The sequence below is a fragment of the Schistocerca cancellata genome, chromosome 1 (assembly GCF_023864275.1).
Source record: "Schistocerca cancellata isolate TAMUIC-IGC-003103 chromosome 1, iqSchCanc2.1, whole genome shotgun sequence".
In the NCBI taxonomy this organism is placed as follows: Eukaryota; Metazoa; Arthropoda; class Insecta; order Orthoptera; family Acrididae; genus Schistocerca; species Schistocerca cancellata.
This window is the reverse complement of record NC_064626.1, coordinates 563,974,155-563,991,279: the sequence shown is the minus strand read 5'-3', so window position 1 is coordinate 563,991,279 and position 17,125 is coordinate 563,974,155. Positions and strand designations below refer to the sequence as shown.

Here is a 17,125-nt window from a genome sequence, read left to right as displayed (position 1 = left end):
TCACGCTGGCATTACGCTGATCCTTAGCAACCAAGTAAAAAGACGCAGTGGGTAGAATGCTGGACTCGCACTAGAGAGATGCGGAGTTCGAATCCTCGTGCAGCCATCCAGATTTCGGTCTGTCAAGGTTCCATAAACTGCTTAAGGCGAACGACAGGATGGTTCTTTCAAAACGACACAACCGATTTCTATTCACACACATGTCCCATCCGAGCTGGTGCTCCATCTGTGACAGCGTCATAGACGTTACTACTTCCTCAGGAACTCTTTGAGCTTCATCAACAGGTGTTAATCAATAAAGTTCTGGTTCAGACTGTAGGGTGAAAGGGTAGAGAGATCGATCCTGTACCTGGCAGACAGACTCTGCCCTTATTTATCTTTGGTTTAGTACAGTAGCATCGACGACGCGGGGATGATCCATACTACAAGCAGACGCGGTTTGGCACCCACTGATAGTTGTGGCGCATTCTTCAGACTGGCGTGAGCAGCTATGCCGAGCAGGTTGCAAGCAGGAGTTGTCTGCGATATCGTTTATGGAAGTGAATAATTTTTAGAATGGTTGTAGTTCCGTAGCTGATGAGTGTATTTAGTTTAAAAGGCGACCGCTGAATATCGAACAACGATGGCGAACTCAAAGAGAACTGCGTAAAGCGAGTGATTGTGACTGTAGAGTGAGTGTGAACAGATTGCATAGATGCATATTACTTGTGCCAGAAGAACATAAAATCATGGTTTACTTAAACAGTGTTTCTATTCATGAAGACTATCACTATTGTTTTATTATTTTTGTGGGAATAAACAGACGGAACCCGTGGAAGTTGCAATGGGGTGCGTGGCTGTAGGAGCACGGTTAGGAATTTCAATAAATTGGCACGTGTATCTTGGGCGTGAGTTGACCTTCCTGTGCTGTCATAATCTAAAAGTCCGATGCCTAGAACTTTCGACACCCAATTATTTCAAACATTTCTTTAACCAAAAAGAGAGGCGTCCTATAAGGGTGAGCAATCAAAAATTTCCCATCCACAATAATCCTGCAAGTTTCTCGTTGCAGCAGCAGTGTGAGAACGGGCATAGCCTTGAATAAGCACAATGCCACGAGAAATTACTCCATGCTAATTGTTCTGGATTGACCGTCGCAGTTTTCTTATGATGATACAATACCCTGTCCATCGTTGACAAATATTACGCCATTATCATCCCAAAAGCACCATCACCACGAGTTTTCGCATTGACACAGTTTGCTTGAATTTTCGGTGTTTTTTAGGTAATTACGGATGATACTATTCGGGTGATTGGCTCTTGGTCTCTGGTGTTAAGAGAGACAGTCACGACTCATCAAAATAACTATTTGATCGATAAATCCATTTCCATCTGCATGATACTGTGTCAGAAATATCAATCCTCCAGTCTTCCAGTCTTCTCTGTGCTTCGTGTTAGTCACCCAGTTACTGGATAACCCTTAGGGCTCACACTTTGTTAAAGCCAAGATATTCGGGTACAATTCCATCAGTCAAAAAACGGAAAATGTTTGGGGAAGAAATGCGTGACTCGTCCGGAGGCTCTTGCATGATTCCGCTTTTCACTCGATTCTTCAAATAATCTATGATGAGTGACGGACGCACTGATCAAGTTTGCTCAGGCACATTTGTTCGTCCACAGTTCAACATTTCACACCACCTCCCTGCATTTCTTTCGCTTATTAGTGCATCACCACACACGTCCTTTAGTTGACGGTAAATTTCTACAGGTTTCAACTTCCGAACATTCAAAAATCGATGTAACACCGCGAGTCTCACAGTCGAAGGGATTTCGTATCGCACAATTCATTCACAGAATCACAGAACTTGCTTGAATGGCACTCATGCAAGACAGAGACATAATGTTAAGGAAATCAGTAGACCTTGAACAGAAGTCAGATATCAATCTGGGCGCCGAGAAGTGCAGGCGGTTATTAATTCCTAGAGGGCACTAGCAGAATATTATCAGACTTTCGCATTTGGTCCTCACATCTGAGTTCCTTTAACAGGAATGTAAGCTCAACAATGTTCATGATACTAGTATATTAAAACATGCTCCCCCGATGGTGGAACTCCACCACACAGACCACACGTTTGCACAAAACAAATCGAACGGTCGCCTTTAAATACATTCATAACCGAAATCTAGTCAACCGATTTACACTAATTGTTTGGCGAGGTGACGTAAATTCGTCACTACATAAACATCATTCCAGTATGCTTTCGTGAAATTTGATAGATAGCATCCCCAGCGTAACCCATATTTCATTAAATGGCGCTCCCACGCCTAAAAATCTGAGCTACCAATATGTCTTCTACTATAGATACAAGCAATAAATTATTTTACAACAAAAATCTGGCCCGCATCTCGTGGTCGTGCGGTAGCGTTCTCGCTTCCCACGCCCGGGTTCCCGGGTTCGATTCCCGGCGGGGTCAGGGATTTTCTCTGCCTCGTGATGGCTGGGTGTTGTGTGCTGTCCTTAGGTTAGTTAGGTTTAAGTAGTTCTAAGTTCTAGTGGACTGATGACCATAGATGTTAAGTCCCATAGTGCTCAGAGCCATTTGAACCATTTTTGAACAAAAATCTGTGACAATCATTGCAGTGCAGTGCAGAAAATAGTTAATCCGTTTTCCTCTCTTGAACTGTCTTGTACATCTTCATTTCCAACTGCACTAGAATTAGTTTTCTTCCTTGGCAAAAAAGTAGATGAAACAAAGAAAGCTTCCACTACTGCGATGTAAGGCATCGTAAGTGTGGTACAAAAACAAAAGACCACCATGAAAGTGCCCATATAAGAAGGGCACGGCTGACTCTGAAGGTGGATGGACATCAGAAGTGAAATTTATGCAGCTGCACGCCCGAAATTTTATTGAAAAAAAGTAACAGAAAACACGCATTTTTAAAGAAGACAAAGATTGGATTATATTCAATAAATAATTGAAGATAGTGGGTGTAAGTGTTGTTCTGGGGTGAAGAGGTTGGAACAGGAGAGGAAAAAGTTGCGGACCGCATCAAACGGGTTACAGGACTGATAATTTTAAAAAAATCTGTCAAATTTTTCGTGATCGCGCCACTGCAAAACAGATCTACGCATTTAGCAATAAAAAAGAGAAACTGTCGGCGATATTTTACGTGCCCGTAACATGACATTAAAAATACCAAGATCACATAATAAATAAGTAACCATAACAACTGTGAAAGGTATCAATCCATCAAGTGCTATTAGTATGTCACATAGTCCTGTGTCCATCTGCTGTGGGATTGCTGTACTGTGATACTCAACACGGGCGATAGTAACCGATCACGCAGCAGGGGTGACCGATAGAAGGCGCTGCCAGATGGCTTTTTGCGTATACTGAATACCGGTTACCGGTTCCCTGCGGCAAAACGCTGAGAAGGCCTGCAGCAAAAAGCTGAGAATGCGTCTTTCCCTCCATACACGCCGCCGTAATGTTTTCTGTCGACAACGTTGGTAGAATGTACCTGTTCAACAGCTCCAGGCACGATCAACGTACCAGAGCAAAGGACAAGGTGCTACAAAACCTTTTAATTTCTCTCTCAGTGAACACGAGACAGTTAATGAATGTACAGTGACAAGAACAAGATGCAATTGGATTGGCGCTTCATCCCGTGTTCCAAAAACGAACAAATGACTGAATGAGCGGTCGGCTAGACCAGTAGTTCTCTCACTTTCTGCTTTAGCGTAATGTGGTCAACATTCAGGAAGACAAATTCACGTAAATTTTTGTGTGTTAGTAGCTGCAGGAACAATCAACATAACGTAGAATTTTGGAAAAAAATGACGTATTATACATGAAGATTAAGTAATTATGTCCTTTTATATGTATTTTTTCCATGACATAATCACGCCTTTCAACGCCTTGAGAAAACAGTATCTGATCAAAAGTATCCAGACATCCATGTGCTATGCAGAATTGACCACCAGGTGTCACGAGAAGCGGATTCGTCAGTATAAAAGAAGACGTGGAGTAATTTTTTGTCAGTACAGGAGCAGTAACAGCAAAATGGGTCAGATAAAAGAGTGACTTCGAGCATGAACTAGTCGTTAGATGTCACGCAAGGAACTGATCAATCAGGAGCATTTCAACTCTTCTAAAGCTGGCCAAGTTGACTGTTTGTTGGTGACATCACTGTCAAGTGGAAACACGAATGAACAACTACAGGTAACCACGACCAGTCGGACCTCATGTACTACGGATAGGGACCGTCGAGCATTGCGGAGAGTGGGCGTAAACAATCGCGTGAAATCAGAGAAAGAAATCACTCGCGAGTTCCAAAGTACTACCAGTAGTCAAGCTAGCATAGTGACAGAGCGAAGGGAGTTAAAAAGAATGGTGTACAGTGACCGAGTAGCTCCTCATAATCCACGCATTTTTGTGCCCAATGCTAAACGACGCTTGGGATGGTGTAAAGTGCGATGGCACTAGGCAGTGGATGAGCGGAAATGAGTGACTTGGAGTGCTGAATCACGCTGTACCCTGTGTGAATCCGACGGAAGGTTCTTTTTTTTTTTTTTTTGTGAGTACCTGGAGAACGTTAACTGCTGCCGCGTGTATGCCAACAGCGAAGTACGGAGGACACGTTGTTACTGGGATGTTTTTGATGGTTAGTGTAGTTCCTGAATATGGCTGACGAAAAAGGTAAATACGACAGGGTGTGAACACATTTTACAGCATTATGTACTGCATACAGTAGAGGATCAGCTCAGAGACGATGACTGTATCCCCATGCTCGCTGTGTACAGCAGTGTCTGTGAGGCAATAGTTTGTAGACAGTAACATTCGTGAAAAAGACTGGCCTGCCCAGGGTTTCGATCGGAACTCAAAGGAAAACCTTAAGGATGAGTTCGAAGATCGACTTCGTTCCAGACCCCAGCGTCCTCCGGTTTTGGCTTTGAGGAAGAGTGGACTGCCTTACGTCTATAGACATAACAGCTCATTGAATGTGTTCCCAGCAGAGTTCAAGCCATCATAAAGGCGGAGAATGGACACAGACCATATTAATTCCGACTAATAGATGTCCGGATATTTTTGATCAGATAGCTTATTACATCAATGCTTGCAGCACGTGCCTGTACTCTGAAAATTACCACTGGCTGATCGAAACATGGTTTGGCGTTGGCAAATGAATCATAAAAAATAAAGCACAGAACTGTCGCCTTCGCCGCCTCCAACCACCCCATTTTTGATACAACGCCCACTTCCCCCCCCCCCCCCCTGCACCGCGCCACCCCCTCCCTGCCACCTTTTTTCTTTCCACTGGCTTCTCTAAATTGTAAAGATGGCCCCTAGGAGGTGATAAAGCACTCTGGGGTATACCACACATGATTAAAACACCCCAGTAAGAATCAGAATTAGAGACAGCTGTTGCGTTGGGGAGAGTATGTGCATGTGTGAGAGAGAGAGAGCTGTTGTCGCCATGGTATTGGAGTAGCTCAAAGTATCGAGTGTCTGTGCTGTGGCCATCTGTCTACATGAATGCTGAGCTCATGCTGGGCAAGAAGAGAGTATTTGATAGCGGTCATATCGTTAATATCCGTTACAGGCACTGGGCTTATCGTCTGCACAGTGTCAAGGGTTAACCATGAATTCCTTGCCTCCGGGAAAGCCACCGACACCGCCTTAGTCCACAAATGCAGACAACAGAATGATTATAGTCGATGGTAACGGCAGATAGATGGCCCACATTGCGGCAAATTCTTCGCCGGTACACGGGACACTCATTGCTATTGTTACCGTGCCATTTTCACTCTGATTTATGTAATTCTGTGGTATTCCTCGTGAAAAACACGAAGATTTAGAGGAAACATCGTACAAAAGAACTACTTTTTCTTATTAGTCACACGCTATTGTTGACTGTCCACCTCTGTAACCGAGTGATCAGCACGGCTGACTACCATGTGGAGGAAACCCAGGTTCGATTCCCGATACTGCCAGAGATGCTTCCTTGGTGGGTGCACTGGTACGGGGACACTCAGCCTCGTAAGGCCAACAGAGGAGCTACTGAACCGTTTAGTAGCGATTTCAAGGTCAAGAAACCTGACAACGACAGGGAGGGCGGTGGGCTGACCACATGCCCCTCCGTACTGCATCCGGTAACACCATTTACAGAGGATGACACGGTGGTCGGTTGGTTCTGATTGGCCGCTCAGTGCCAGAACGGGGAAACTTACTTTATCTTACCTACCTATTGTTGGCTCTAACCACTTGAGCCGCTTTGAACCCGAATACCACTCCTTTTGCAGTATCTTTTCCTCTGTAGTACTATTTCATATTCTTCCTCCCATGACGTTTTTCCTGCTTAGCTATCGTTTACATTAATTATACAACTTATATTCTGTTAATGTTTCATAGAAAGCCGCCCTTCATGATTATGACTGTCTCCATTAGATTCCCCCGATCCACTAATTATCAGCAAACACGCACGCTCGAATTCCAAAAACATCGCGCTGTCAGCACTGAAAACTCAATGAATGTGACCGTCTGGAAAAGAGCTTGGCTCCAGGTAGATATAATCGGCTCACAGAGAGAAGAAACGCGCACCGTGCTGCGAGGCATTTTGTTTGGTTCGTAAGCGATTTGTTTCTCAGATGTAGACGTAAATGGAAGGTATATCACTGTGAAGTACTAGTTATTTTGTGAAGCGTCTTGTGACAATAGACAGTCTGGTTCTTAGATTGTAAATATGCAGTGTGTCCCAGAAGGGATGGCCATTGTTGAGGCATATGACAGGAACCATCATTCGAAGCAAAAAGGTTTGATAAGTATGAGCTGTAAAATGCATACCTTAAGACTACGAGCACTTCTTCAGTAGAAGAGATGTGTGTCACAGTGACGAAGATGAACAACTGCTCGTAGCTCTTAAGTTATGCACGGTAGAGCTTATGTTTATCAGATCTTATCGGTTCGAATGATCGCTCCTGTCGTGTCTCTCAATATTAGCCATTCCTCCCGGAACACATTGTATAACGCATGGCGAAATCACTGTGGCATTTATATGCGCCTATTTTTCCTTTGAAGCCAGATTTTTGTTCTTTATCTTTGTAACACCACCATAATCAGGTGGATATTGCTTTAACGTAAGGAAAACCACATTTTTACTACTATTACTCCCTTTTTACAAAAAGGGCCTCGAGAGGCCCGTCAGGTCACAATGGTACAGTCAATGACAAGCATTATTTCATGAGAGCATTTTTTCCTCTCATTGACATGCAAGAACACCTTACATTCGTAACACATAAAATGAGATCCCGATTCTATATCATAAATAGCACTGTTTTGACATCTCCCACGACTAGAAATAAAAGTTTTCATTTAAAATGAAAATTCCTTCTTTCTTCCTATGTTCTGAAGAGACTTGTGATATATTTCTTCCTATCACTGCTATCTTCAACTTGCTTTTCTTTGGATTCTCGATAATTAGTGGAAGTATTCTACAGATGGCTGATACCGGCATGGTGTTATTTTTCGTTCGTTTGGCCTGTAAATTGGTGAGTCCGAATTCTTCAATAACTTATTCTATTCCAGAAGCACTACTTTCCTCATTTGGTGTATCTGCATTATACGGGAAATCCATTTCGAGCACTTCCAACGTCTCTTTATCTTTCAGCTTTCTTGTCACAGCTTATTATGAAGAAAAATGGTGCTTTAGGTCTGAAGGGAATTAAGAATACGGAATTTTTCATACGAACATTTTCTAAAAATCTTCAATATTTTGTGCGTTAATAAACTTGCCACGATACGAAGAAAACTACCAGATTATTGCAAGACGAACTCAGAATCAAGTACAGAATGACCAACTTTCAACTGCACGCAGTGAGCGAGGTACGCAGTGATTAGCGCACTGAACTCGCATTCGACGATTCAGATTCCTGTCCGGCCACTCTGATTTAGGTTTTTCGAAATCGCTAAGACAAATTCCGGGCTTGTTGTGCCATTAAGAGGGCGTGGCCAACTTCCTATCCCATACTTCCTTAACCCGAGCTTGTGCTCCGTCTTTAATGACCAGCCGGCCGGAGTGGCCGAGCGGTTCTAGGCGCTACAGTCTGGATCCGCGCGACCACTACGGTCGCAAGTTCGAATCCTGCCGCGGGCATGGATGTGTGTGATGTCCTTAGGTTAGTTGGGTTTAAGTAGTTCTAAGTTCTAGGGGACTGATGACCACAGAAGTTAAGTCCCATAGTGCTCAGAGCCATTTTAACCTTTAATGACCCCGTTGTCGACGGGACGTTACACCTTAATCTTCCTTCCAACCAACACCACGCAACTAAATAGCGCAAGGACTGCACTCGGTGAAATTCAGACCACTCTGGAGCAACAGACATCCGTGAAAGTTCTGCAATGTGTTAACAATGTACCAAACTAGCCAGGTAAACTCCCTACCACATCCCACACAGATTTAGTGGTAAAATGGCCCTTTGGATAGCCCGTCAAAAACAGGAAGAAGGTGTAGCGAACTGTGGATAAAGAAGTAAAATAGATAGTGAACGATCCAAGCTCAAGATGTGCGACATTGAGAGAGTTGCAAGAATCGTGGGCTCGTGGTTGTGTGGTCACGGTGTTGGCCTGCGAGGAGGGAGATCCATGTTCAAACCTCCCTTGGGCCTGCCTTTTTTTTCACAAAAATATGAACTTTCCGTACGGTCATTGACGTGTCTATTCTCCTTCTGTAGTCTTGGCAATTGTCATACTATACATTGGTTATAGAATATGAATCATGTGGTAAGAATATATTACCGTCGCAAGTAAATGCGATGAATAGTGAGAGCATAAATGGCAATAACATATAAACGGCTGCGAACTATGTTACAACGAAGGAATTCACGAGTCAAAACTTCAAATACGGGACGCAAGAGTCATAATGTGTGGAACTTGTGTAGAAGAAATAGAAGGTACATACGTATGGAGGTTCCTTCCTTACATCACGCTGTCACACGACGTTACACCACGACACAGACACAAATTTGAATACAGCAAACAGACAATGATCGGACAGACAGTCATAGATTTGAACACGGCTCTCCCCCTTTAGGAGTCGAACACCGTGGCCACATAACCAACTGGCTACTCACATTTGCTCGATGTTGTACATCTTCAGCTTGGAGCGTTCACTGTTTGGATTTTGCTTTCTTCACAGTTAAATACATCTTCTCCCTGCTTTCTTGCTTAACCTGTGTTCAGTTTTTGACAGGCTATCCACTGGACCATTTTACTGCTAAATCTGAGGGGGGGGGGAGGGGGGCGATGGTGAGTTTCCCCTGTAAGAAGTAACGGGGCGCCGCAGTTCTGTAAGGCCTCAAACCGTACAGAATATTATAGGCTCTTAAAAAATCGGAGAGGGGACTCAGAAGTTGCGCCAGATCATAAAGTGTTCATAATTACGCTATACCAAATTGGGAGTGAGTGACGGGGCTTCTGTTGTGTGTTGCAGGAGAACGGAAAGACCATCGAGCCGTCCGGTCTGGCGCAGATCAAGTTCGATGGCGACAGCCCTTTCGAGCTGTTCCAGTCCTGGAGAAAGGACGCCATCAACACGGACCTCGTGCTGCCTGACGCTCTCACGTTCGCCACCTGCAACGGGTAACGACACCAACTGCTCTTCGTCTTGCCAGTAGCCTTGCCGCCGCCGTGGCAACACCAGTTCCCGTCAGATCACCGAAGTAACGCAGACTGAGGAGCTACTTGACTGAGAAGTAGAGGCTCCGGTCTCGTAAACTGACATACGGGAGCGATATGCTGACCACATGCCCGTCCATATCTGCGTCCAGTGACGCCTTTGGGGCTGAGTAAGACACGGTGGTCGGTCGGTACTGTTGGGCCTTCATGTCCTGTTCGGGAGGAGTTTTTTTTTTTTTTACAATAACCAGGGCCAATTGCTCGGAACCATGAAAGCGAATGACATGAAATAAAAACTCATGCCACTGTTTTGTAAGGTCTATAAAAACTAGTGTAAAGTTACAATCGATCAACGTCGCATTTACCGACGTGTCTGTAAAACATGTTGTTAAGACACCTTTTATGGGATCATTAAGGGACTGCTGCATCAAAACAGCAGATTGTACTGGAATGTAAGGCTACACGTGAAAATTATGATACTTCGGCTACACAAACACGTAATCGAGAATGGCCCTTACTCGATTTCCGTCTATCAGCCAATAAAGGCGGTCACACACGAAACTGCATGCTTGACAAGCACGCATGGCCAAGCATACTTGCGCAAGCGTGCACAAGTTTTTCGCTTCTCCACACAGCTCAGGCAGGCTTGCAGTTCAGGCAGGCTTGTACAAGCATCAGTTTGTTCAGCACAAAACGCCGAGCTCAGACGAAGATGTGCAGACCTCGGCAGCCTTTTTTCGTTGTACTACGAGAACAACAAAAGAGGAAACTTGATATCTGTAGTAAGGAGTGGATAAAGAAACGAAAATATTATTCCCACATTACCTGTTAGCTATAGACGAGCTACGGAAACTGTTTCACAGTATCGCTGTGGTTGTTCTCTATTTCTCCATGTAATATTATATTCTTTGTCTTTTTCTACATTACAGTGCAGCATTTGCACAGGGCGAAGTATAAATTAAATCACTAAGTAGTGCTTCCACAAACCTTGCTATTCTTGGTACACAAGTTCAAACACGCGCGCGCTGGAACGCTTGCACAAGCATGCATAGTCGAAATTCGATTAAGCATAAACCTGTTTGTACAGTCCTGAAGCTTGCGCAGATTTATCCTGCACACGTAAGCGCAGGCAGTTCAGTGTATGGCCGCCTTAAAAGAACACGGCCGGCCGCGGTGGTCTAGCGGTTCTGGCGCTGCAGTCCGGAACCGCGGGACTGCTACGGTCGCAGGTTCGAATCCTGCCTCGGACATGGGTGTGTGTGATGTCCTTAGGTTAGTTAGGTTTAAGTAGTTCTAAGTTCTAGGGGACTTATGACCTTGAAAAGAACACGGTCTGTGACGTCACATAAACGTGTTTCTTGCGGTAGAACGGAACACCGAGAGCATTTATTTCAACATTTATTCAGTACGGTTTTTACCATTTTGTAGAATGAAGTTTTGTGGCGACAGATCGACAACTATCGGAGGTCTATGAAAGGCAATATATGGTGGTGTGTTGGCGAAATACATGAATGCAATGTGGCAAGAAGCTGTTTATTGGAACGAAGGTTGTGCTAGCAGATAGATGCGAAGTATAACCTGAAGTGTAACTGGGTTTGGAGGGTTTTAATTTGGTTGTGAGTTGCCGAAGCAAATAAGTATATTTTGTAATATCCTATCATACTGGTGGTTCAGTGGTTAACGACCAGACTGCAAATACAGATAACCTACGCTCTCACGTTCGACTAATGTTTCTATACATACAGAACTGTCGACAACATAATCAAGCACCAGTCGTTCGGAAATGTGAAGACGACGTGGGTAAAGAAGAAACTTAGGTAACCATTTTCAAAGGCTTATAAAAACGCTGGCAGCGTTACAATTGATCGACGTCACGTTTTCCGACATTTCTGCACAACAAATTGTACCAAAAATGACTCGTTTTGTGGGGAACGTTAATGCCCTACTGCAGTAAACAGTAAATTTTCGTCACATTATAGTTTAAACCAAATATGGTGCATGGAAGCAAGAACTTGATACTGATGTTTTGCAGTAGTATGCCCTGCACTACACATCCTGATGGAAACAAAGTCACTGCGAGTGATCTCGGACCTGCGAGTGATCTCGGACCGTCGTTGGCGCCAATGTAATCGCTGGCTGCGCTGAACACAACTGCATCAGTTAAATTTGTGTGACTGCATTCCTTTTTCGGTAGTCGGTTGCTTTCGTGACATAGACATTCGTATATATTGTCTACAGCTCGGATTTTCATAGAGAAATTCATCAGAGCACTCCGTTGTCCGCAGCTCGTGGTCTAGTGGCTAGCGTTGCTGCATTTTGGATCACGGGGTCCTGGGTTCGATTCCCGGCCGGGTAGAGCTTTCTTTCTTGCCCGGGGACTGGGTGTTCGTCTTGTCCTCATCATTTCATCATCATCATCATCATCGTTCGTGACAGTGGCTACAGTGGATTGCGTAAAACAACTGGACTGTGTAAAAATTGAGACTTTGTACGGGCGCTGATGGTCGCGCAGTTAAGCACCCACAAACCAACCATCATAATCATCACAGCAGTCCGTTGCGAAAGACTTTTTCGTTGTCCTTAAACGACTGTCTACAAAATGTTCATAACTGAGAGTAGCATATTGCGTTTGTGGCACGCTTTTGTACAATGAAAACATTCTTCCTTAGAGATGAGTTAACCCTAAGATATAATTTCACAGAGCAAACTACACTCATCAGCCAAAACTTTATGACCGCTGCACACCGCGACGTTGGATGCCGCCGGGTGGCGTTGCGGGCAAGTGACGTGGAAACAAAAGTATGTAAGCGAAGCAGACGCGGACGGGGAATAACCCTAGTGAAGATATGGGCTGCAAATGGAGAAATCCATTGAGATAAACGATTTTGAAAGAGGGCAGGTTATTGCCACGCGGATCCTGCGAAAGTCTCTCGAAAACGGCGAAGCTGGTCGAATGTTCACGTGCTAATGTCGTGAGCATCTACGGAAAGAGATAGGACAGTGAAACTACCACAGAACGTGGGGTTCGGAGGCTTGTCTGCTCGGTAAAGTAGGATAGGTGGTGATCTGTGGCATCTCTGCTGAAATAGCACAATGCTGGTGCACACCGTTCATCGTACATTGTTTAACGTGGAGCTCCGCAGCAGACCACCCCCACGCGTTCATATTTTGCCCCAACGGCATTGTCAACTACGACTGCAGTCGGCACGGGAACATCGGGCTCCGACCGTCGATCAATGGGAAACGTCTCGGCTCTTCGGGTGAATCACATTTTTGTTACACTAGGTTGATAATCGTGTCCACAAACGCTGTTATTGAGGTAACCGGCGGCTCGAAACATGCAGCGCGCCACGGACGCTCGCTGGTGGGAGCAGTATTCTGCTATGGGAGACATCCTCCTGCGCTTGCATGGGACCAGTGGTATTAATTGAAGACACGCTGCCAGCTGCGAACCACCTGAATCCCTTCATGCTTGGCGCCTTCCTGGATAGTGATGTCATCTTTCAGCAGAATAGTTGTCCATGTCTGGGAGCCAGAACCGCGCTACAGTGGTTAATGACCTAATTGTGAACCCACGTTGATGCCTCGGCGACCATATTCGCTTGATGCAAATCCTATGGAACCCATCTGGGTCGCTATCGGACGCCATCATGGCGTACGCAAATCAGCGGCCCGTTATTTATGCGAATTACAAGACCTGCGCGTTAACATTTAATGTCAAATACCTCCACAAACTTACCAACAAACTGTCGGATCCTCGATACGCGGAATCAGTTATGCATTTCGTTGCAAAGACGGACAAAGGAGATGTTATGCAGGTGGTCATAATGTTTTGGCTCATCAGTGTACGTATGTTAGCTTACTAGGGCCTAATACGCCTCTCTGCAAGCCTTGCAATGAGAAAAGCGCAAAAGTAACAGAACTCAGTTGCCCAAAAGCCTCTAAGCTCAATTAAAATCGTCAGCAATGTCTATACCCATTTGAGAATTCCCACTTACTACTTTGCCTATGCTTTACATGGGTGGTGCAGTTATGAGAGACGTAGGATTTTACACGTTTACACGCAACATTTTTTTTTTTTTAAAGAGAGAGAGAGAGTTGCTATTTGCAGAAAACCAGTGAACTATTGTTTTAAACCTGTTATTTACAGCCTAACTTATCTTAACGGAAAGTTTGCGTTCTTACACCTGCACCCTCGCAGATCCCCCTTCCACATGCGCCAATTGCTCACAATACCCGAGGCAGCAATTAAATTATTGCTTCAGTCTGAACCACGCGACTGCTACGGTCGCGGGTTCGAATCCTGTCTCGAGCATGTATGTGTGTGATGTCCTTAGGTTAGTTAGGGTTAAGTATCACTAAGTTCTAGGGGACTGATGACCTCAGATGTTAAGTCCCATAGTGCTCAGAGCCATTTGAAACTTTTTTTGAATTAAATTATTTCGCCTATCGCCCCGTTCAAATACGACAACACACCCAAGAGCGAAGAAAGTAGTGAATGAGGAATGTCTAATAAAAAGAAGTAAGGTGAATACCTATCAGTGGCTATAGTCTCGGATGACATTGCTCTTCGGTTTAATGGGAAGTGAGGCTTAGAAAAATCGACTCGTTTCTTTTCTGTTCCACTACGGAAAGTACTATTGTCTATCTGCTTCTATAGGTACTTATGATCGTGCTTATAATCTTAACGTGAAATGTGTATGGGTGCAATAACATTGTTTTACATAGAGTAGAATGTTACGTTCCCCTTGCTCTTTGTACTTCTCGTTCTTTCGTTTTGCAGCTTACAGTGTGCGAATCCAAGTCCCATGTTCTTCCAAAAAAGTTTTGGAGATATAATAGGGGGAGGTGGCACTACATACTTCCGCTGCACATTGCTCTGAAACCGGCTCCGCCATTTTAATAGCCTGTAAACATAAGCAGACAAGTGTTTACAGTTGCTTCTTGTTCTTAATTTCTGTAGTGTCCACGCAACATGTCTTTTAAATAGTAACTATTAGAGTATTTTCGTGAATAATGAAGTGTCAGGAACGGATTTTTAGACGCTTTTCATGTCTTTTTTTAAGGCACATTTGATCCACTAATACGACGCATTTAACCTCGTTAACATAACTTCCTTTTGTTTCACGTTTCGAATAAAAAAGAAGCGAAGTATGTGACGTGAAAAGGCTGCTTTTGCAATCCATCACTTTCCTTAATACGGAATGACAAAACTGATATGTCGCCTATGTCTCTTCCCGAAAATACTGAGAACATTTCTCGCTATGACTGGAACGTTTGCTATATTTCCCTCTCATAGCCGTTCAACTACACCGCTCTTAGAGTTGTCTTGGTGGGAAATCCAAAATCACATTACGGAAATAAAATCTCTACAGAAAAAGCAACCAGAGCAACTAAAAGTAATGTATACAAAAAAAGTATCACTTGAACGAGTCCACTTCCGAATGAAATGTGATTTTTTTTTTTTTTTTTTTTTTTTTGCATTTTAGACTATAATCAGAACGACTAGTACACTTGTAAGTTTGTTTTTATCAAAACACTTCCACCAGAAGCTGATGTTTGGGGCTGCCAACCTGGCTGACGTCGGCTTCAGATTTGTGACGTCATGACAATTTCCCGTATTACACCTCCGTGAAAACAATGCACACATAAAATGTGATGATTTTGGATCGGAATCTGTAATGAATCCAGGCACCCAAGACACTGTAGCTTAAAGCAGGTCCGAGTAATGCATTATGAAAAATCGCAGCGTCAACGACTCCACAAAAATAAACAGAATACTATTTGGAATATAGCCTCAACTAAGTACTACAGTACTGTGCACAAGCAGAGCTTTTCGGAACATTGCCAGTTACTGTATGGAGTAATAATACATTTAAAGTCCATCTTTCAATACTTTACAATAATTTAGAGTAATTCTAAAATACGAAACATTACGAAATTAAAAATCTTACTTAGCAAGATATAAATAAGTATTGAATTAAATTAATAAGTACAATCCGGAACTTGTGAAATCTGTACGTGTTTTTATAATAAAATTAATATTGTGTGTTCTGATTGCTTATATTAGTTAAAAATGAATAAATAAATCTGATAACGCATTTGGTTCGTTATGTAACAAGTCTGCCCAAAGTACTGGTTTCTCAACGTTCTCTGTTTTCACAGGCGTTGCGTAGCGGTTGTTAGACGTTCACTAATATCCTGAACTAGCTTGCGATCATATATCAGGCCTGATGAAAATGTATTGTGTTAAAAATCCGTTTCTATTTCTACGCAACTTTTAAAAAGCAGATTTGTCGTGGTGATTTTTAAATAGCTTTCTTTGATTTCGTTCTTAAATTTCGACACGATCTAATCTTTTCACGCTCGTTAAGGCCACAGAACAGTGGTCTTTTCCGAATGTACTTCTGAAAAAAAGCCATTCTGTAAGCTGGAGTCGGAGGTTTATGTTAATCCTAGCTTTTGGATTCTTAAGGTGATATTTCGATAGAAACTTTCATCCCCTAACACACATTTTTTTATTTCTAACCGAGAAGTCAAATACCAATTTTCATGGATTTAGCTTTAAAAATGTTTCAATCTGACGACATTTTTTCATAAAAATTTACATCTTGTATTTCACCTTCTTAGGCGTTTAACTTCCATAAAAACTAAAACATTTATTTTCTTGTTTCTAACGAGAAGCCAAATTCAAAATTTCGGGGATTTACCTTCAGAAATGCTTTCATAATGAAATATTCCATAAAAACTTTCCTCCATTATTTCCCCTTAGGAATTGAATTTCCACAAATTTAAATTGCTGACTGGGAGCTCAAATATCAAATTTCATAGATGTAGCTTTAAAAATGTTTTAGTAATTCTTTAATAATTAATTTAAAAAACTCTCACACACCATATCACCCTCATATGGGTTGAATTTCTGTAAGTGCTGAAACGTATTTTTTAATTTCTGGTCGAGAACCCAATACCAATTTTTCGTAGTTCTAGCTTCAAAATACCCGTAATAGCGACATATTTTCAAAAACCCTTTCATCATCTGTTTCGAAAAATCCCTTCTTACATGATAACTACAGTATGAGATCACCAATCTCTCCAAATTTCAAGTTTTTTTCTTAGCGGTTTGGACTGGGCGACGATGAATCAGTGAATCAGCCAGGACATTCCCTTTTTCTTATTGCATTCGACCACGAGATATTGCTTTTTTTTGTTGAACTACGAGTTTAGAGAGAACGTGCTCCTGTCATTAGGTTTACTACAGTGGAACTACATTAAGTTTCCTCGAACATAGATATAGCGACATCATGTCTTAGTCAACTGTCCACGAAATATTAAAAGTTCTGATAACACATTAAAAAGTAACCCAGTGCAACGAAGCTAAATAAACAATCCTTCGCCACTAAAACATTTCCAACATCCTGTCTTCCTCATCTGTCCCACGAATCATTAAACTTCTCCTGTCCACACATTACGTT

General features: G+C 43.0%; 1 protein-coding gene across 1 annotated transcript in view; it reads left to right on the top strand.

Moving 5' to 3' along the window:
• The window catches only part of LOC126181231 (pyridoxine/pyridoxamine 5'-phosphate oxidase-like), a 228,068-nt gene that overhangs the window by 145,983 nt on the left and 64,960 nt on the right, over window positions 1-17,125 (top strand). The window contains exon 2 of the mRNA XM_049924754.1: window positions 9,469-9,617. Coding sequence (XP_049780711.1) covers window positions 9,469-9,617 — 149 coding nt within the window. The remainder of the gene's footprint in view (window positions 1-9,468; window positions 9,618-17,125) is intronic.